We start from the raw sequence: 21,556 nt of genomic DNA on the forward strand, positions 1-21,556 counted from the left end.
GCCTCGCCAGTCAGCCCCCACAGGGCAACCTGGGCGACTGGCGGCAACCATTTGGAGCAGCCCCAGGAAGGGTTGCAGCCCTGGGCTCCCCCCCCAGGGGAGACGTTTGTGTCCAGAGCTCTGCGCTCACTGTGGGGAGGGCCCCGGCCCCAGGCGCGCGACACGGCGCTCCTTGCCCACCCCACTCAACGCATCCTGCCTTCCTGGCCACCAGGCCACACAAACGTTTCGCATCCCTGCCGTCCTCTGACACCCAGGGCCCGCTTTGTGGGGAGAGGGGCTGCTTCCTGGGTCCCCCTCCAGATGGCCTGATATCCCAAACCAGCAATTTGGCCTGGCTTGGTCGGGGTGTGCATCTTTCCTGCGGGATTGTCTCCGGGCACACCTCCTTCCGTGACGGGCTTTCACAATCACAAGGCAGCCCCAAACTCTCTCTCCCGAGAAGAGGCCGTTACCTCTGTTTCATTTGCAGTTTCATTAGTGCTCCGGCGCCTCCTTCCTCTCTTGGGATAGCCATTGATTTTACACTCGTAGCAAGCTTCTGGCGAGAGGGAGTTGTCATCTACTTCTCCGCTGAGGGACAGCTCTTGTCCTTGACCTTTGCCGAGCCCCACTCCAGAAACACAGTGTCTGAGGAAGGAAGAAATTCAAAATTAATTCCAGTGGGACACAGACCTTATCAAGAGCTGGATTTGAGGGACTGTGAATACAAATAGCAAGGCCATTCTGTGGCACTCATTTCCTAGGAAAAATTTCTGCTGAAGTCAACAGGTAAAATTTCTCACTGAATCCCCCTGCAGCTACCCCTGATTTCACGAGCCTGGCCCCGCGAGGCTTCGCCTGAGAGAGACCTGCCAATATCTAACCGTCTGAAACACCCAAGCTTTAAGCGCTGACAAGTTGTTAGTATTTCTGTCATCCAACCTGGAACACATTAACAGAGACCAGTTTTCAGAAACTGCTGAAAAATCTGAAAAGCGAGGTCTTTGGTGATGTATCCTGAAGTTTTTGGCCACTTGTATGACTGTCAGCCACAGTCCTGCATCGCACTGGAGCTGCTCGGTCCTATGTGATGCGCAGCCCTAACACCTCCCCTGGGGGAAGGGAAAATTGCTTTTCTTCATAAAGCAGGCATTTATTCAAAAAATGGTTAGTTGGAACACAGAACATGGAACGTAGAGAACACGGAGCATACAGAATTGTGGGGAAAGCACGTGTATAACATCACTGGCCTCTGGAGCAGGCGGGGGGTGTTACGATTTTGGTTTTAAAGGAGGCCAGCGACACACCGCAAACCATCGCGAGGGGCGGGAGCTCCCAGGCAGCGAGCTCGGAGAACCTAGCTCACTGCTGGGCTGAGCAGGAGAGGGGGGAAAGCAGCAGCTTAAAAGAGACGATGGAACCTGGCAGCCCTGCCCAAATGTCATGAAGCATTAAAACCATGTTGCTCCCTTCCCTCGGTTACCCTTCCCCTCCCTCGTCTCCCAGATCAGCAGGCGCATCCAGCTCTCCCCCGTCCTACCCCTCTTTCACTGGTGACAACCCCCCGGTTCTGCTGCTCCCCACTCCAGGGAAGGGAGCGGGTTATGTCCCTTTGATGTCCGTTAGTTTAAAATGAGAATCCCTTACCCTTGTCCTATTCTGAAGTAACCAGGTGGACATCCACAGACGTAGCCACCTTCAGTATTTGAACAACCATAACTGCATGGGGCTTGTGCAGAACCGCATTCATTGATATCTTGGCAACCTCCACTAAACTGCTCATACTGAAATCCGGTAGGGCACATACATTTATAGCTTCCCAAAGTATTGTGGCAAGAGGCTCCTCCACAAATGTGTGCACTGAGACATTCGTTTTCATCTGGAAAAGAAGCAGAACACACTGCGTTAACTCTCAGTCCCGGGTCGAGCCCCACCTACCCCTTCAGAAAGGTTGTGCTTGGCTGTTGCTAAACACATAGCCACGTCGGGCGGATGGAAACGGAGAGGACTGGGCCGCACCCTTGGCCAGGGCAGCGGTCGCTGGGAGCTGACTACAGCCACGCAGCATGACCACGTTTGGGCTACTCCACAGACGATGTTTCATGCCGCATCAGCTCATGTTCCAGGGAGCAGAGAAGCAGAAGAGGCAACTTGTTTTTTTTTTTGCATTCCCGAAACAACTGAGAAGAATAAAACTTTGTTCAGCCAACAATCTGCTCCAGTCATCCCATGCTTGTAGTGCTATTCCACTTTAAAGGAAAAAGAGCAAGGAATCAAGCTCTGACACCTCTTCCAGGCACTGAAAATCCCTCTCTGCACACATTTAAATACGAGGTATAGGTAACGTACAGCAACAAGTAGTAAAGAAAAAGAAAAGCAGCTGTAGATACAAGAGACTGACGCATTCTGAGCCAGCCCTTTTCCAAACTTCCCAAGTGCGGCACCGTAGGAGTTCGAGGTTGGTTCAGGCTTGTTTACTGTAAATTGCTGGGTTTCTAAATGTAGCTGGTTGCATATTTTTGTCTGATGCGGCAAACGTCTTAGAGACATTCTGAATGCTACTGTTGTCCGGGATAAAGCAACCGCACGGAGCAGCATCTCCGACCAGGTTACAGGAGAGCAAGTACGAATTCAGAACATCCTTGTCCTTTCCGAACAACGTGGCTGTTTGTGCTTTGTTTCACAGCAGAATCCCTCCTTCTTGCGGCCCGATGTACGGCGTGGAACTGCCCGGGCAGGGGATGCGGTCACACGCAGCACAAGCCACGGGAGGAACCAAAGCATTCTTCGGTCATTATTTAAATATGTGTTGCAGCAACATCAAAGGCCCTGAACATTTCATTAAACAAGCGAAAAAAGACCCAAAACTGTTTGCAGAGTTGGGATTGCCAAGGAATAGGAAGGAATTGTCACAGAAAAACCTGATACATGGATTCTTCCCCTGTGGTACGCCCAGAAATCTAGATAAGTACCTTAAGCGTATACAGTTACCAACGTTACAACGTGAACGTGTGGAGACCATGAGGTATTCAAACCCGGGGCTGAATTCCGTCACCCAAGGCTGCGGGAGTTTTGCCATTAACGGAGCGCGACGTTTTCACTATTTGCCATCCCTAACGCAGCAATTATGTCACACCACAAACGCCCGTTTGGGCATTTGGGAGAGTTACTGCACCAGGAGGAGAACGATCCCTTCGCCTTGCTCCACAGCAGCCAAAGTGTGGATGCTAGTGAGGTTAGTTCCCATATTCTGGGTGATCGTTGGGAGCAAAAATAGGAAGAAAAATGAAAAATAAAAGTTATGGGAGCCTCGGACTCCACGTGGGCTGTGCTGTCGGGCACCAGGGGTGCTCTCCCACGCTCTGCAGCAGGCAGCACCGTCGTGCTCAGCTCCAGCAGGCAGGAGAGATGCTGTGAGGTCGGAGGAAGTCCAGCCTCCTTCCCTGCAGTTCTGGGTTTCTGCCTGGACTGCCCCACGTCCGAGGCAGCAGAAGTGCCAGCAGAGTATTTCCCCTGTTGTGGCTCTCTGTAATTTTCCCCGGTGAAGTTTCTGGCGACTGGTATTTGTGGTGCCAGGGCTGAAGCCTTTCTGTCAGTGGGGGAAATACCAGTGCCTGTGCATTTTGAAATTGCTATTCCCGGTAGAAAAATCTCAATAGTAGTCAATGGGCTCAAAAGCAGGAATAACAGTGGTTATTATTGCCTGGTTTGGAAATACACTTAGTTAATGCTGTCACCCAGGAAGGCTTGGAAACAGCCAGGATGTTTTGCAAAACCAAGAGCTGTGCTTTTTCAGATTCAACAATGTCCACCAGCAGCCAGACCTGGAAGTGCTGTTGGGTTTTTTTACCCTCCTGCAGATTAAATTCTAATTTAACCCTATGCTCTGCTAGCTTAGTTAATATTCAAACCCACCACACGCCTGTGCACCCTCCTTGTTCTCTTATATGTAAGAGGCATAGAGTACTGGAGCACAAGCAAGCAAACATCACAGCTAGGGCTGCATAAAATGTCAGGAGGTTTGGTAAGCATAATTAAAAGCAGAAGCCTCCCTAGAGTACCCGAGTGATAACAAGCAAAGGCATTTTTGTGTTTCTGAAAGCAAAGAAAGCCAAACAAAGAGTTATGAAGCCCTTTGTTCTCCAAGAGGTCATCAAACACATTTCCGGGTGTCCACGCAAGGCTTTTAGCTCTTATGAAGCCCATTAAACACGGCTAAAACCGCACAGAACCGTCACTGGAGGAAAAACAGTTCGTGTTTTTCCTGCTGGAATTTGCTACATGCCACACTGCTGAAATGCTCAGGGTCTCTTCCCATGACTTCTGCAGTTCTGTCTGCGCAAGCCGTATCCAGCATCGACGCCCTGCACGTGCAGCCCTGCCTGCAAGGGCTCACAGACGTGGGACAGAGCCAAAGTTCAGATAGGGAAGGAATAAGAATTTTAATTCACCTGTGTGTGCTTACTTCTTAACATAAACAAAGAGCACTAGCATTTATTTCTAAGCAGAATTGTCCTGTTAGCACACGTGAACTGGACCCCAGAGCTGCAAGGAAGCATCTTTAGACAGACAGCAGCTTTGCTCAAACATGACAAATGGTGAATTCTGTTCAGAGAAGGGGCTGAACCACAGCAGGCTTCCTGTAGGTGTTTAGGAATGATAAAAGCACAGATCAAGTGGGATTTCAATAGAATTTTAGATGCGTGGGGCCAGAAGTTTAATTTTACAATTTCACGCTCCAAACGTGCGGTTCTGAGTCTGCCGGGTTGAACCCACCGTGAGCTCTCAGGCCAGACCCGTGTCTGAGCAGAGACAGTTGCACAGCTGAGCCGAATTTCCTTTGTTCACACCACAAAATAACCAAGTAACCCAAGTTCCCTCAGTATCAACACAAATTCTAGCACCCCCAAGGGCAATTCTGTGCTCAAACACTTGTCGAACCAAGACACTGCCTAATGGAGGCTTCACGCCCACTCTGCCTTCCATGTTTGACACCAAATGACGCTGAACTTATTAAATCAGAGTAAGAAAAAGAAAACGTGGCAAACTGCACCACTGCACTTCTTGCTGCTAACAAAGGTAACATGCATTTTAACGTATGAATTTCAAAATCGTGACTTGCCAACACATTGGTTCCACTGGTAATGCTGGAGGTATCCTTGTGGGCAGCTACACCTGTATCCTCCAATTATATTTTGGCAGCCATGCTGACACCGGTGGTTTCCATCACATTCATCAACATCTAAAAAAAGGTGAGATACACTCCAAGTTTTGGGAAAGAAGCTCAAGTTACACTACCTTTGAAGAATCTGGTACAAACGATTACGTATATTCGTATATCAGAGAGGTATGTATCATCATCTTCCAAAAACCTGACCAGTGCTGGGAAACCACTTCAGGCCTTTCAGGTTTGGATTTCTGGCTCCACAGCAATTAACTTAGGGCTGAAAACTACAGAAAGCCCATATTCAGCCACAGTTTTCAGAATTTTCGTATTCTGCTATGGAGCAGGCAGCAGAAAGGCATTCCTACGTGGGACCCTCAAAGCTTTCCCATGGGTCCCAGCTCTACAGCAGACAGTCCCTTGCTTTTACCCAAGCACCCAACCCAGGAAACCCAGGATCTCTCTTTTCACAGCAAACCAAACTCTTACCCCACGAGAAGGCTCTAGGGACCCAGAGGAATAAAGTCTCCAGCCCTGAACTCTCTATTTAGCAGGTCGCCTTGGTGATGCAAGACTTCCTGCCCTTGGGGAGTCCCTCACAGATCCATGCAGGATTCATCAGAAGTCTACTGACCTTGCAATGCTTAAATAGAAACATTCCAGGCTAAACTGAAGCCTCCTCAGAAAACATCTGTCCAGCTCTTCAGCATGCTACAATATATCTCTCTATTCAGGCCCATGGAGAGAAATACCGCCTTGTTGCTAAATTTCCACATCCCACTCCCCTTCAGTCTACCCAGGCTTACCCCACAGGCCCCTCCTTGGCTGAGAGTAGGGCTGAGAGGTGAAGGAAAGCCAGGTTAAACCAACGGTGCGTCGTACCTACCTTCACAGCTGAGCCCGGTTTGATCGAGGGAGAAGCCACGTTGACACTCACAAACAAAACTTCCCGGCGTATTCTGGCAAATGCCCTTCGCCCCACATAAATTGATTTCAGTGGCACACTCGTTGTTATCTGAAGGAAACCAAAGCCGGAGTGTTACTTCTTACTGCTTGCTGTGAAGCTGGTCGTTTGGCAACGCTAATGAGGAACAGTTCATGACAAGAGGTAAGGCAACATCAGTAACGCGGCTGTCCTACTGCCCTCTCCGCTTTTAACTCGGCACTACGGGAGGGCTTCCGCTACCCTCTGTTCCAGTTGGAAACACTAACCACAGCTATGGGAAGGGAAACACTCCTTTTCTTCACCAAGAATATGGGGTTTGGGGTTCTAGTCTTCAAACGCCCCCAGTTCACACCCATACCACAAGATCCTCGGACTCCGCAAGCGGGATCCGACTCGCAGAGCAGGAAGAGTGCTCTGCAGCAAGCAGCGGTGTTGAACATTTCCACAGACATCACGGTTAGGTGCTTAAAGGACAACTGCAGAAATGTGTTTCATGCTTATCGTTTCAAGAAGCCTCGACTTGATCTTTGATGTGGGTCCTGCGACAACTACAAGAACGGAAACACAACTATTTTTTGGGGGAAGGGAAGAAGTACGAATTGGTGTTTTACTGTCTGATTCTTGCAAATGCAAAATTCAAAGGCACAAATTACGAAAATAAGGGAAGGCAAGAGGGAAGGCCTCTTTGCATCTTCTGCTCCGGTGGGACTGGGATCAGGACTAGCCTACGGTTCCATCTGGGTTCTCAGGAAGCTGATGCCACCTCCTTGCTACTTCTGGAGTAAGAGCCAGTAACAAATCCCACATTCCCAGCTCACTTACCAATGCAGGCTGTGTGGTGCTGAGTGAATCCCGGAGGACATTTGCAAGTGAAACCCCCGATAGTGTTGACGCAAAGGAACTGGCAGTTGTGCTGCTTTGTTGCACATTCATCGAGATCTAAAAAAACCCAAGAAAACATCTTTGACTTAGGTTCCCAGTGGAGGATCCGACAGTTCCGCAGGTCGCAAAACAGTCTTGCCCTGAAGCTGCTACTGCTCCAAATAAATGCTTAAATGCTGATGACAAAGTACACCGTCGTTTCCCATGTCGAGTTTAGAACGCTGCTCTAACTCGTGCGGTTTCAGTCAGATCTTTGCTACCAAGATACAGAAATAAATGGAATTACAATGAATGTTTCAAAATTCCCCCTGCACTGCTGTTCCTTCTTCAGCACGCTACAGAGGCGTTAGGTCAACACCCCGTTGATGTTGGACAGTGTGCTGCAAACCACGCTCATCTTTGCATCCGTTAAGGTACACTTATCACTGAAAAATACAGCCTAACAAAACATGCTTACCACAATGAGACCAATTATATTTACTATTGGTTACAAAGTCTTTTAAGATCAGCTGCCATCAGCCTGCAAAAATTCTGGTGGATCATGCAGATTATCAAAGAACTAACAGAGACACCAACTCCATCCTGTCCAGGCCACTTCCACTGTCTGTAGTGGAAATACATCGATCAAGGAGATTTACACTGTTTACATGTCTTTGGATTGGGATTTGCCTGTGAAACACAGAGTTGTTGCATTAAATTCTTTTCTTGATTTTTACCTTTGCAGCTTCTCCCATCTTCTTGCAGGATGTACCCTTTGGGACAGGAACACTGGAAGCTCCCCTCTGTGTTTTTGCAGATGAAATTACAAGGTTTTGGGGACTCGTTACATTCATTCAGATCTAGAAGAAGCAGAACCAGACAACTCAGTGCTGATAAGAGAGATCTGTGCTGATGTTTTTCCAAATGCTCAGGAGATATCAGGAGGAAATCAAAATCCCCCAAAGCATTCTAATGAATTGCATTTCCTCTGTTCCTTTTTCACAATCCTTGCATTTCCTTCTTCAAGCCATCTCTTAGCAGTAAAGGTTACATCATAATGAAAAACCTACCGATGCACAGGGTGCCAGTTATATCTGTAGTATAGCCAAGGTTGCAATGGCAACGGTAAGATCCCCTCTCGTTGATGCACTCCCCGTTACGGCAGACATCATGAATAACCTTGCACTCATCGATATCTGCAATTAAATGAGGGTTAGTTCACAACAGAACACGAACTGATTTTATACAGCTTCAAAAGATTCTTCTGACCTGACATAAGAAACCCCACACCCTACATAAAATAATGAAATACTGCACAGGAGAAATATTAAGTGAAAAAAACATGGAATGGAGCACTAATCTAACTTTCAAATGCGATGAACAAGCCTTAAGTGGAAGGGAACAACAGGAGCGGATCATACGTTACCCCCCATAAATCAAACATCACTTTGCTTTCATGTACACAAATAGCTCTTCATCTGTACCTACAGCACGCTCCAATGCGAAAGTGCAAATTCCCGTGAGAGTGCATGTCAGCCAACCAGCACGCAAAGTATGGATCTGCCAAGTTGGGATGGATGCCTTCGGCTGTGCACCTTCCTCCCAAAGGGCTGTACTCTCTCAACATGAAAACTCGCAGGAAATCCTGACTGATATACCCAAAATATTTAGGACTTCACAGTGTTCAAATACGCAAAACCCAAACCAGTTCAGAATTTATTACTAATCTGATGCTGTGTGTGTGAGAGGGCCTTTAATAGAAAAGTCAGTACCTGCTCCATTAGACATGTACCCTCGGCCATGAGGGCAAAGCTTCTTGAAGGCCACGGTGCCTGGGAAGGGGCAGACCTCGCAGTTTTGCCCCCAGCCTCGGCCACCGTCACAGCAGCATTCAGACTTGGTGACAGAGTTCCTGTTGCTTGATCCGATTTGACACATACTTTGTAAGACTTCAGTGAAGCAGTAGCCCTCCCTGTTGTCTGGAAGACAAATTATGCATCACAGAGAATCCTAATGGTGACGACCTCCAGCGGGTCATGGGATATTAGGAATTTAGCCAGAAATAGAAAAGAAAGGGCATACTTCACCCTGGGGCTGTGGAACTGAGAGTGAAAGACTACCAGCAGTAAGAAAGAGAGCACGACGTCTAAGGGAAACAAAGAAGGGAATTTAGCTAAAGGTGGAAGACAAGTTACATTATGCTAATAAAAATGTATGTTTCTGTCTGAACCCAGAGAAAAAGGACTGGCTGAAAACCAGGACCAAAGAAAAGGCAGAGCAATTCCCAGCTGACTGAACCCACCGAAGAGTCACGCAAGGCAACCCGGCCGGGCTGACCGAAGCAGGCATACGGCTGGCGTGGGAAGGACGAACTCGCAGGAGGGCACCCTTCCCGAAGGCACGCAAGGTCAAGAGCGTGGTTACTCGCTCGCTCTGTGCTTCTAAGCTGAAGCTCCAGCACAGTTTCTGCCAGCAAAGCGACAGCTCATTAGGCTGTTAATGTGCGACTTACCAAGGCATTCGTTCTGGGTGTCGCTGACGGTGAACCCCTCGTTGCATTCACATCTGTAACTTCCGACCGTGTTTACGCACCGGCCGTTCTCGCAGATCCCAGGTTTGGTCTGACATTCATTCTCATCTGCGGTTTTGAAATGACAGACGAAAATCAAGTCCATTAATGCAGGTTAGAGCAGTTTGCATGGAGTTCTTCAGCTGTGTGTTCTGCCAGGTTAAACTCGCATGATTGGCCTTTTTAATAAAGTGTCTGTTTACTCAGTTTTCAGAGGAAAGATGACCGTCTAGCTCACAATATTATATATTTTGTTACTATGTTTTCTCTGCAATCTATCCCTCGCTGGTTTTCCAAATTTTTCATAGTTGTAGCTGCACTTTGGAATGCCATCCAAAGTTTGAAACCAGTCCAGGTCTAACTCTCAGTCACGCTAGCAGAGGTAAACAAGCTCACAGCAGTGGGCTCAATTCAGCAGCAGCACCACGAACTGACTGTAGGCAGCCACACACAGAGTTTCTACTTGCTGCCCACGTGAGTGCACGCCTGACCAGCAAAGCAAAGCACGTATGGCACCTGAACATCCATCACACAGGTAGCCCTGCAATTCTTCCACCGAGTTCCTTCGGGCTTGTATTTTCAGCTCCGTTGGGGAACTGTGTGTTTCAAGAGCTTCAACGCTTCAGCGTCACTCACCTATACAGCCTTCCCCATCCGGTCTGCGCTGATAACCCGGGCCACAGATACACATGTAGGTGCCAATTAGGTTTTTGCACTCCATCTGTTTTGAGTCACAGTCGTGGGTTCCATCTTCACACTCATTCTGATCTAAAACACAAGGTTTAGATTTCATTATAGAGAGATGATCCTGGAAATTCCCAATAGTAAATTCTGACCTTGGAATTTCAATCGCAATCAAGCTCCACACATACTTTTATTGTGCTAAACTAACCATAAGGTATCCTAGCCTTGAGCAAACTCATTTCTCCCAAATGCCCATTTTCAGGGCAAGAGAAAACCATATCATCTGATATGACCTCACTTTATGCAGATGTATAAGTTTACGGGCAGGACAGGACTAATACAATCAACTGTATAATGCAAACCATAGAATTTCATCCCAAATTCTTTCTGACTCAGTTACTTCCTGGGATTAAAACTCTGGCCCAATAGTGCAGTGAGTCAGAGCCCTACCCCTGCAGGAGCTTGAAATCATTATCTCCTAACTGTGCGAGTCTGGTAGGAGCTTTACCTCTGCACATTCTCCGGTCCTCTCGCAGAACGTACCCCGAGGGGCACTTGCACTCGTAGGATCCAAACGTGTTCACGCAGCGGAAAGCGCAGAGCAGAGGGTTCTGAATGCACTCGTTGACATCTGGATTTGGAACGACAAAGACCGTGGGGAACGTGAAACAACACTTTTGTAAAACTCGTCAGACTGAGCGCACAGGCTTTAGGTACGGGCAGTACCGCAGATCCCAGTTTACTGAGGGGTAAATGTTAACAGTTGGGGGCCCGTGGCTCTACCCACTATGGATTTCTGTATGGGAGCAGGCACCAGACATGCCAGGATGTTTGCACAGCTACCTGAAGTTTCAATATCTTCAGCGGCAAGCAGCCAGTGGAAATAATTTCTAGATCCATGCTGCCAAAAATACCGTGTCCGAGTAAAAAGTGTACCTTTTCCACATCTAGGCTCAGTTTTTATGACTGGTTATTTTTAAATCCTAGATGCACTAATTCAGCTTCTTTGTACGCTGAATTCGATAAACCAATATCCTTACTAGAAACACTATTTTCAAGTGCATTTACAGATGCTCTAGGCTATTTGAGTAATTACTGCTATGTCATGATGTTTCTGCACTCTGCTAACTCCTCCTCTGAAATCTGAGCTTCCACCCAAATTCCACAGGGAAGTGAATGAAGCTCTAACTGTAATGCAAGCTGATGCAAAAATAAAAGTGTTCTTCATATATGCTTGCAAACAAATAGATTGTGGCAGTCAGCTGTGTCAGGTCAGAAGACAGTGTCAGAATGTCCTAGGACATTCTCCTGGTTGTAACAGGAGGAAAAGAGCATTTAAAAAACCCCATACCATGAATGCAGAGATCTTTCCCTTGATACAGCCTCTCAGCTGAAGGACTTCCACAGCCAAAAGCCACAACCAAACTATCAAGCTTAATTTCCACTGATGGGTTCCCCCATAAATTTGTAGAATCTCTTTCTGGGTCAATTTATACTTGTGGCCTCACTAATATTCTGCAGCAAAGAGTTCCACAACTTAAGTACTATGCACATAAAAATATTTGCTTTGGTTTGTCTAACGTGTTCCCTCTATTTTTGGTTCCTTTACCACTTGTGGCTTTATAAATTTAAATCATGTATCTCTTCAAACACATTTTCCACACTGAAAAATCCCAGTTTATTTAAACTTCGGTGTGTCCCTTCTGTAACTCTGATCCTCCTTACTCCTCCCTTCTTTGTGCATCTTCAAATTTTTATTTTTGAAATGAGAAACCAAAACATGAAAAATATTCAACACAGGGCTATCACAGTAATTGTCTAATTATAACTGTATTTATATTTCCTTGTTTGTTCCCTGCTGCTTCCGTAACACACCCGAGCAGCCCTTTCACTATTTTCATCATCCACAGTGACTCTTCACTCAAGGATTGTCTAGGAGGTAAGCAAAAACCGTACACACAATAAGCAGCATTTCTGGGGACTGTTCTGGAGATACTGTACCCCACATGCTCCCCTCTGGGTAGTCCTGAGCAGATATCGCCCGAAAACCTCTTCACCCCACCTCCAGTTAGAAAAAGGCACCACAGTTCAAGGTGGATGCAGGAAGGAGGAACCTATCATTCTGTTCCTGATAAAGACATATTGTTCCAAATGCCCATATTTTTCTTTTTAAGGTACTTCACTCTTCCCAGTTGTTTCCAAAATCAGGAGGCTGTTTCTGCACACAATTGCAATAACACAGGGAGTCTCACCTTCACAGGTCATCATCGGTCCGGGCTCAAAGCCCTCAACGCAGGTGCATTCAAAACCTCCCACCACGTTCCTGCAAGTTCCATTTCCACACGGGTTTCCAACAGCACATTCATCAGTATCTGCAAGCAGTTAAATCAAGGCAAAAATGCACGGTTATACTCAACCAAACAGGTATACGGACTACGCTGTTGATGTACAACAACAAAAAACCTCAAGAAGACCAAAGAACTCACTAAAGTTACTGGAGTCACAGAGTCCTGGCGTAATTCGGCAGCGCTAGAGGTTATCTGGGCTGAACACCTGGCTAGAGCAGGACCAACCTGGAGCAGATTGCTCAGGCAATTTTAGGTTTTAAGCACCAGCGGGGATGGAGACTCCACAGTGTTAGAATAATGTAACCCCAACACTCCTTAATGCCCGACTCAGCAACGCTGCAGATTCTTTAGAACAGAAGATGAAAGAGTTATACTTACCCACACACTGAGCTCCTTGAAGGATGTAACCATAGGGACATTCACAGCGGAAGGACCCATCCGTGTTGATACACTGCCCAAATTTACAGTTATCGGGATCAAGGCACTCATCCACATCTTAACCAGAAATACAAATAACACAGTAAGTGCAATTGGCTTCGTGTGCTTTTACGCTTTTCTCAAAGGACAAGCGTTGTTCTGGTGAGAAATATTCCTGAGATCACAAAAAAATTTCTAATATTTGAATTTGGACCTATTATTAGGGTGAGGGCACAGATTGCAGGCCAGCTTTCAGAAGGCAGAAAAGAAAATGATTCTAAATGTCAGATGAAACACCTCTCCAAGTGGGGCTACAGGGAGAAGAGTAGATGTGAAAAGCAGTAGTCATCCAGCGCTCCTTACATGAAAACTTTTGCCAATAAGGCTGAAGTGCTGTTTGTCTTGGGAGAGAACAGAATGTACTGAAGGGCTCTGGGAAAGCAGTGGTTTGCACTTCTGGAGGATTAAAGGCATTTACTGTAAACAGGCTACATATATTGTGTGGGAAAAGACAGGTACGCTATGTCATCCATTCTCTAGATCCTACACAGGTTTCCTAGCACGCCTGCTTAGCATATATTAAAAAGCTAAACACGCAACTCTAAAAGAAGCTTAGTATCTCACATACAAGATGTTCAAACTTGAATTTAAAATTGGTATAAATAATCGAAATCTATAGAAGTTTATACAGCTCATAGCTTCTGGAAATAGCTGCAGAGGTGTTATGCTCGACTGAAAGAGGGAATGGCTAACGGGTAGAAAAAGGCATACTGATGCAACAACAGCATCGTGCAGTTCAGGCACTGACCCAGTCTTGCGTCACCAGGTCCAACAAGGATGCCAATTCCAAATGGACAAATCTGTCGGAATGCCTCTGTAAAAAAAAAGAAATAATCGAACAAGTCAAACCATATGTTAAATTCTGTCTTGGCAATCAGCAATACCCATGAGCTACACAAGTAACCACTGATGTTAATTCATCCTCATGTTCCCATCCAGAAATACAGTATGTGAATGTAGAAACTCATAATTCAATCTTACATTCGTGTAAAAACTGTATGCTCGCTTTACATTTCACCAATCTCCTCTATGTGCATATGTAAAATCCTGTAAATAATCAGCATCATTAACTTCCTTTAAGGAGCAAACTAATACCATATTTCCATTTTAAAAGCATCAATACTAGTGACTGAATTCGTTTATGTTGCAAACGAAAGGTTTTCTACGTTTTCTGACAAGACACAATTTAATCTGTAGTCACCAGTTCGTAGCTCCTTAAAGCATGCCAATCTCTACGTCTAGAGTAAGTAATGAGTATTTATAGGTAGGCTGAGAGCGCAATTTCTGGCTTCACCTTACAGTGAAGTCACCACTCTGTTTCCAAATCCACAAGGTTTTCTCTGTCTGGTTTTAGAATACTTAAAGATAATGTGTTTTGAGAACAAGCCATCCTCTGTTTGTTGTTGCAGAAATCATGTACTTCCCTACCTGTGCAAATCACCTGGTATATTCTTGGCATTAGGATAAAAAAAGAAATCATCAATCTCCACTCTGGTGGACCAAATTGCAGTGAGGATGCACGTAATCACAAATGCTGCTCAGCTTTGGAAACTCCTCTAGTTTTGGGTTTGACACACAGAGAAAACGAATATTCAAGTCCTGCAACTGAAACAAACTCCCACACCTCTCCCCTCTAAACTGTGCCTTGAGCAGATGGATGGACTCGAACCGAAACCATCACAAGGTGCTGCTGAGATGTTCTCTACCACCCATGCCCAGAACACCACAGAGCCCTCGACAAGATCTCACTTGGCCTTTTGCAAACCCAGAAGGCTGCCAAGCGGTTTGAAAAGCAGCAGGACAACACAACCAGAGACACTACAAATGTTAAGCTTGAGCTGCGGTGCTTGAGCTAGTCGTCGCTGAGGCTGAACAGAACAGACCTGAACGGAGGCGTGCACCTGCCCTGAAAGCAACAGCGTGTCTGCACGCTGCCGGGCTCTGCGTGCGAAACTCAGCGCTGGACAGCACAGAACCTGCCCGTTGCTCACGCCTTCAGAAGGAGAGGCAGGTGGCACACGTCTGTGAGCTCTCCAGCCTGCATTCAGACAGCAAATGATGGAGAACAGGCATGACCTGAAAACCGAGTAGTTTTTTTTTAAATAAGAAACAATTCTGCTGTTCATGACACACCAAGACACCAACTTCCCAGACTGAGATATCTTAAAGCTATTTCTTTTTGAAAAGGTGAGAAAAATGGCCCTGATATCATCCTCTGAGAACAGTTTGGACTGTGAAAAATATATGTGGTGCCACCTGAAGGAAATGCTGCAATGTATATACCAGGCTTTTCCCACTGACTTCGGTTCAGGTGCTCTGGGGCAAGCGAACAAATCAGGCCTAGGAGGAATACTGCAACTGGCACATCTGATTCTCTTTTCTTCCCGTGGCTTTTGGGAGGATTGTCTGCAAAACTTCTACTGACTTATTAATGGAATGAACTGTATTAATGTATTGCTGAAACCAGTAATGCTGTTAACCACATCTGTCAGCCTGAATTCAAGTCTGTTCAGCAAGTTGCACCAGGATGGTACAAAGGCCTGTTGACTTGCTGGATGCCTAGTTAGCCTTACAAAGGGTACTAACAAAGGAAAGTGTTTCTTTAGCAACAGTCCAGGGAGGCTTTCCGTCACCAAGGCCATGTTTTGTCGCACACTGCTATTCTACAAGTCATTCATACTGATAAGATTGCAAATATAGATTTTTTTAAAGAACAAAACACAGTCACAAGGTGTAGCAGGGTGATTTAGATGCGGATCTAGCTTGACTGGTTTTTGGGTTTCTTCTTGATTAGATTTCATGTTTATGGCATCCCTTCTTACACTTATTTACAGTTATATGAATTCCATCTGTATCTGGCAGGATTTCCACTCAGAGCCTACCAAGGACCTACTGCTTTCCACTTTCAGTATGGGACACTTCCAGAGCAAAATACTCAGCACCTCATCACACTGACAAACCTAGAAGCAAACCAGGAATACGCTTGAGACTGGACAATGCAAGGAATATGGGTTTTGAGACTGCAGTGGCATCTGCTGTACAGCAAGCAATGACAGTTGTTAGGGTTAAACACGTCTTGAAAATTATTTTTCCTAATTCCTTCCTATAAGAATCTCAATCATTTCTCAGTTCTGAGAAGCTATCACGACAGGAAGGTAACCCAGTCGATAACACACCATCTGCTTCCTCTGGGCAGAGTTCACAGGGATCTCCCCATCCCTGTCCCTTCAAGGCGCAGCAGCACTCTTGCTTGGAGTGGTTTCGGGACTTCGGCACAGAACATTTCCCATCTTCAAATTTGGTAAAGCAGTAACTTACTCTCAGATCTGCGTAGAGAAAAAAACTTGTTATGAGCAGTTAGGGCTACTCTGGCACAGTTTTCACTTAGAGGTATTAATTGCAAAATTACAGGACCCCCCTAACAGAATACCCAACTACCATCTGAGTCTACGAAGAAGGACATTATTGTCTCTCACTGGGGAAGGGCTGAACAGGGAGGGGAGCGCTCTACTGCAGCAAAGGAAGGCTATGGGAGAGTGTCCTGTTCCAGTCATGGAAAAGGATTTCTCTTTTGTCCAGCAGAGGTGGGAGGACCGTACTCCCCTCTTATCCTCACTCCTTGTTGTAAAAATGGAGTATTAGCTTAATTTATTCTTATCCCATTATTAGTAGGAATCACTTGAGTCAAGAGATTTTAATCAACTTGCAACGACAATACTGCGTAGTGTTAAAACGAGAGGCAATTTTCAATAGCGCTTTCCTTCCCCATTCTTCCCTGGGGCACACACACACGCAAAGAAAAGTGGCCCAGTGGCACTACATTTTACTCCCTTCAGCTGGGTAAGCAGGATGCTGGAGCGGAGCTGAGATCCCAGACCACAAGCACCCAGCAGGCAGAGAGCTGGCAGCTCCCTGCCTTGGCAGGGGGACAGCAACAGGGCAGTTGTGGAAGCAGCTGCTCATCCAGTTTTCCGGCTGCAGCATCAATGCTGGGCGAGGTCCAGATTTTACAGAAGTCCTAGGTAATGGGAAGTTTTAAAAAAAACTTCATTTGGCCTGAGGTACTTGAAGGACAACAGTCTTCAGGGGATGGGGAGAAGCACACAAAGTGCACGCACACAAGTGTGCATACTCCTCTGACTTCACGTGTGAAAGTCGGCTGTTTTCATAAAGAAGATCAGGCTGCACAATTCTTTTTTAGGAATTTGTTCCTTGGGGGTTTTCTATGCTTTTTTTTCCTTACCTGAAGAGAACAATACCCTCAGACTGAAGAAACCTCATTTATATAAGCTACAAAAAGCACAGCTCAACCAGCCATGCCGCTTCCTTGAAGCTGAGTGAAGTAACTGAGCCAAACTGCATGGTGGTTTGGAGACTTGGATGAATGTTTGCAGCAGGTTGGATTCATTTTTTACCAAAACCACAGTTTCATTTAGCCCACTGTGAAGTGAAGAACTCACTATGGTGTCAACAAGCATCACCACGCTGTGCCAAGCATAATTACAGAGGTCCTTATAAAGGTCTTACTCATCAGTGGTTCCCACTGTGCACACTGTGTATAGGACATTTAACGATGAATGTATTTAATCATTTTCAAAACTTTTAGAATAACTCGCTCCTTAATTTGCTGTGCTCGTTCTTTATCCACAAAACAAACCAACCTGGGGCTTTTCATTAAAGCTTTTAGCACCTGACCTCTGTCTTGGTGCCCATGTTTAGGCTCTGAACAGTGCATGCTGTAATCTAGAAGCCAAAAAATGCTTCAGACTTTTCTAAACAGATAGGTAATTATTGTCCACACGACAGCATTTGCGTGTTTTTTCCATCTATCTTTTGTCCACCCACACATCTGGGGAGAGGAATAGTGTATAACAAGCGTTATGGAGAATTTGATAAGTGCTAAGAGCAGCCTTATTCCTGGAAATGTTGCCTTTAAGCAGTCCACTGCCATCACTTTCTGCCTGTGCTCGTGCTCCGTCTCCGTGTCAAGGCATGTCACAGTCTATACAAAGTCCAGGTACCCTCAACGTTTCTTCCAGGGGTGCAAGAAAGGGCTGCAGGGCAACAATTTCTCCACTTAACCTGCTGCATTTAACATTGCGTTTGCCCCTTTTATTGCAGTGTCCTCTTTAATGACAAACAGATGTTAGGGCAAGACAGAACCTGGCCCAGACTACAGAATTATCATGTTTTCCTTGTGAAAAACACTGTCTGAGTCCAGAGTCTTCTCATTATATTAGAAACAGGCAGCTAATAAGGCTTTTATAAAACAGCAAACAAATTCTGCAGTGCCAGAAATCAGGAATGAACTTACCTTGGCATCGCCTTCCCGTGGAAGACAACACAAAGCCTTCCGGACACAGACATTTGAAACTGCCTGGAGTGTTGCTGCACGTGCCTAGGGCACAAATTTCTGGCTGTTCCACGCACTCATCAATGTCTGTAAGAGAAGTAATTAAAAAGATGAGAAATGAAGATGTCCACGCTGGCAGCTGTGCCATGTAAAATGTAACCTTACCTCATCACTGGTATCTAATAGGTCTGAACAACAAAAAGGTCAAAGAGGGACAGACGGAAAGAGGAACGAGAAATCCAGGTGCAAAATCCAGGGTTAGTTTCCAAATCCTCATGCAGTGGGCAAACCTCAGCAATGTACCATCAACCGAACAGCCTGGGATTAGCTTTTTCTTGGGATCAGACCAGGGAGTTCTAGTTGGTGAAACGTTTTCTGGGAAGTGACTTGCCAGTGGCTACAGTTCAGAGCTGCACACTGCCACGAAAGACTGAACATTACATATGCTTAGATGCAGAGGGAAGTGGTAACAAGCGTGAGTAGCAAGGAAATGGGACAGAGGGAGGATTTGCCCATACACACCTTCACATCTGTCATTCTGCAGGACATATCCAGGAGGACAGATACATCTGAATGACCCATCCAAGTTCTGACATGTGCCCGGTGAGCATTTTCCAGGCTCCAGTGCACACTCATTGACATCTAAAAGAAAAGAAAGACAGTTTATTTGAGATATTGTTGTTATCTCAATAAATCTGTGGCTGAGGCTGCTTTAATTTTGGTTCCATGGTGGAACTTCCCAGGAGCAGAAGGGTCCTCTTCTTGTCCTTTTGTCCTTGTTTTCTTCTGCTAGGTACAATGACAACAGTGTAACAGTTCTCTCTGACCTCTTCTACTGTTTAACGAAGACTATCTCCTCAAGGTTTGCTGTGCTTTCTTCTACCCTAAAAGAAACCACTCACCAATGCAAGTCCTTCCGTCCAGAGCCACCTCGTAGCCATCATTGCAAAGACACTGGAAGGACCCGATGGTGTTCACACACTGACCATTCCTGCAGAGCATTCCATTTCCACTTGCACACTCGTCCACATCTAAGAAAAATAACATCGAAAGATATGTAACAAGCACCTGCAACGAGTGAAATTGGGTAGGTGAGATTTCTGTTTCCACTCTACTGGCACAGTAACTGATAACATATAAATAATCCCTGTTGCAATACGAAAAAAAGGAATGTCCTATTTCACACACAGGCGTTTAAGTGGCGATGGAAAAGGGAGGAGTGCATAATCACAGAGGCCGTTTCAGAGTGAAGAAATCGGGTTTCATCTTTAATCACGCAGACCACGCAAGGGGCAGTCCTAACTCAACAGAGAAGATGGTACTCATGGTACTTGCACTAGAAGTAGAGAGTCTTAGAAAGATGTAAGGGGTCTCAGCACTCCTCACCTATGCAGTCGTTGTTGTGTGAGAGGATGAAGCCCAAATTGCAGCGGCAGTTGAAGGAGCCAATGGTGTTTCTGCAGGTTCCATTGCCGCAAGCGTCTCTCTCACATTCGTTAATATCTACAAAGAACCAAAAAGAAACAGCAAGAATTTTAATCACTGATGGGGAAAGGGAAGTCTGTACCTATCCCAGAGGCAAGAGAAATAATCCACTGCCAATAGAATGGAGGGAAAATGATTGTCGTATTCCCAAAAAGATGATTTTACACAGGTTTATACACTTGATATTAACATCTACAAAAATAATCAAGGGTCCAACAACCATTTATGTTACTGTGGCTCCTACCTCACCCATCCCAAAGGAGTTCAAAGCTATCCCTAATCATAAGCTTTCTGAAATCTCCTCGTCATGCTCAGACAAGACACTACACTAACAGATAACAGCTGCGAACAGGTTAAATGCAGAATTTCCTTCCTTATGAAGATGACTCTGTTTCTGAAAACGGCACTTTTCTGGCACGAAATCTACCCTGCACTTATTCTGTTAACGAGTAGGCTGTATACAATTGCTGCCTTGCAATTCATCCATTAAATTCCTTGCCTACAGGAATAAATGAGACAAAACGCTTCAGAAAATTCTAAGAATGGAACGTCTTCCTGAAAAATGAAAGCATTATCAGTTCGACAGGATATGTATTTTTAAAGGTTCACTCTGCTGTAATGAGATGTTCTGCATTCATTATCAGCTTCCTAATTGCCAACTATGCTGGTTTTGCACCTTTGCCTGGTGGTAAATGCCTCACAGTCTCAGTTCTTGTAATGCAATGCCTTATAACAGAGAGGATAGACTTAATAACTACACGAATGGAAGCCAAAGCACAGCTTAATTTTATGTACTTGCCTATACACATTGTTCTGTCATCATTGGTCTTGAATCCATTGTGACAAATGCAGTAGAAACTTCCAACAGTGTCGATACACTGCCCGTGGCTGCAGATATTGGGAATTTCTTGACATTCATTCCGATCTGAAAACAAAGAGTTACAGGGAAACTTAAGGCTTCTAAACTACCGGGCTAGAAAGATGCATTAGCAGCAACCATGATAGTTAGAATCCAGTGCATGGCCCTAATTTAAAATACTATTTTTAAATTTTTTAATGACAAAAGCATTACTAAGTGAATGGCAGAAAAGGGGCTCTTTGCTTGTAAATCACCTTTCCCAACGTTTGGGCTGAAAAAACTTTAGCATAAAAATTATCCTTACCAAACACAAGCTGTTGCCGGAGGGAGAGCATATCACCATGGCTTTGAAAAGCACAATCAATGACATGAAACCGTACAGGGAGATTGCTGAGCGCTCTACCTTGACTATGCAGCAGATATGAAAGCCACGTACAAATCACAGCTTATATCCTTCTCATGAAAGCAACTGCCTGCTTTTAGCTATGTTTGATTATAGCCCAAACTCTCCGAAATCAGACAAAACAGGAAGGAAGATGAATCCCCCACTCTTCTCACAAAGCTCACAGAGATAAAACTGTGAGTACTGCAGGTTGATCTACTCATTGCGCAGAGATAAGATGGGAACATGTATACAAATGGGTGGTAGCATCCGTGCCTCGGGCAGCGTGATGATCCTGTAAACCTGACGAAGCTCAAACAGCAAGAAGAGTTACCGCTGGATGGAGTCAGAAAGCATTTTGCCAACAGCAGCAAAGACTCAGTTGCAGAATTCTGCAGAGAGATGGGGAAAGCCATCCTGCCAGCCTGTGATATGCTGCCTTACAA

At 45.6% G+C, this 21,556-nt stretch overlaps 1 protein-coding gene across 1 annotated transcript in view; it reads right to left on the minus strand.

Annotated features, from left to right (window-relative positions):
* Nucleotides 1–21,556, minus strand: part of LOC104515778 (fibrillin-1) — a gene marked incomplete at its 5' end in the record, with an annotated part of 54,587 nt that overhangs the window by 2,318 nt on the left and 30,713 nt on the right. Inside the window, 20 exons of the mRNA XM_010159882.1 lie at nucleotides 456–630; nucleotides 1,630–1,861; nucleotides 5,105–5,224; nucleotides 6,033–6,161; nucleotides 6,915–7,031; nucleotides 7,691–7,813; nucleotides 8,024–8,149; nucleotides 8,726–8,932; nucleotides 9,466–9,591; nucleotides 10,159–10,290; nucleotides 10,715–10,837; nucleotides 12,459–12,578; nucleotides 12,933–13,049; nucleotides 13,780–13,845; nucleotides 16,208–16,357; nucleotides 18,346–18,471; nucleotides 18,907–19,026; nucleotides 19,287–19,415; nucleotides 19,771–19,887; nucleotides 20,669–20,794. Of these exons, the coding sequence (XP_010158184.1) occupies nucleotides 456–630; nucleotides 1,630–1,861; nucleotides 5,105–5,224; nucleotides 6,033–6,161; nucleotides 6,915–7,031; nucleotides 7,691–7,813; nucleotides 8,024–8,149; nucleotides 8,726–8,932; nucleotides 9,466–9,591; nucleotides 10,159–10,290; nucleotides 10,715–10,837; nucleotides 12,459–12,578; nucleotides 12,933–13,049; nucleotides 13,780–13,845; nucleotides 16,208–16,357; nucleotides 18,346–18,471; nucleotides 18,907–19,026; nucleotides 19,287–19,415; nucleotides 19,771–19,887; nucleotides 20,669–20,794 (2,681 nt within the window). The remainder of the gene's footprint in view (nucleotides 1–455; nucleotides 631–1,629; nucleotides 1,862–5,104; nucleotides 5,225–6,032; nucleotides 6,162–6,914; nucleotides 7,032–7,690; nucleotides 7,814–8,023; nucleotides 8,150–8,725; nucleotides 8,933–9,465; nucleotides 9,592–10,158; nucleotides 10,291–10,714; nucleotides 10,838–12,458; nucleotides 12,579–12,932; nucleotides 13,050–13,779; nucleotides 13,846–16,207; nucleotides 16,358–18,345; nucleotides 18,472–18,906; nucleotides 19,027–19,286; nucleotides 19,416–19,770; nucleotides 19,888–20,668; nucleotides 20,795–21,556) is intronic.

This window comes from Eurypyga helias, unplaced genomic scaffold (assembly GCF_000690775.1).
Source record: "Eurypyga helias isolate BGI_N326 unplaced genomic scaffold, ASM69077v1 scaffold40689, whole genome shotgun sequence".
NCBI classification, from domain to species: Eukaryota; Metazoa; Chordata; class Aves; order Eurypygiformes; family Eurypygidae; genus Eurypyga; species Eurypyga helias.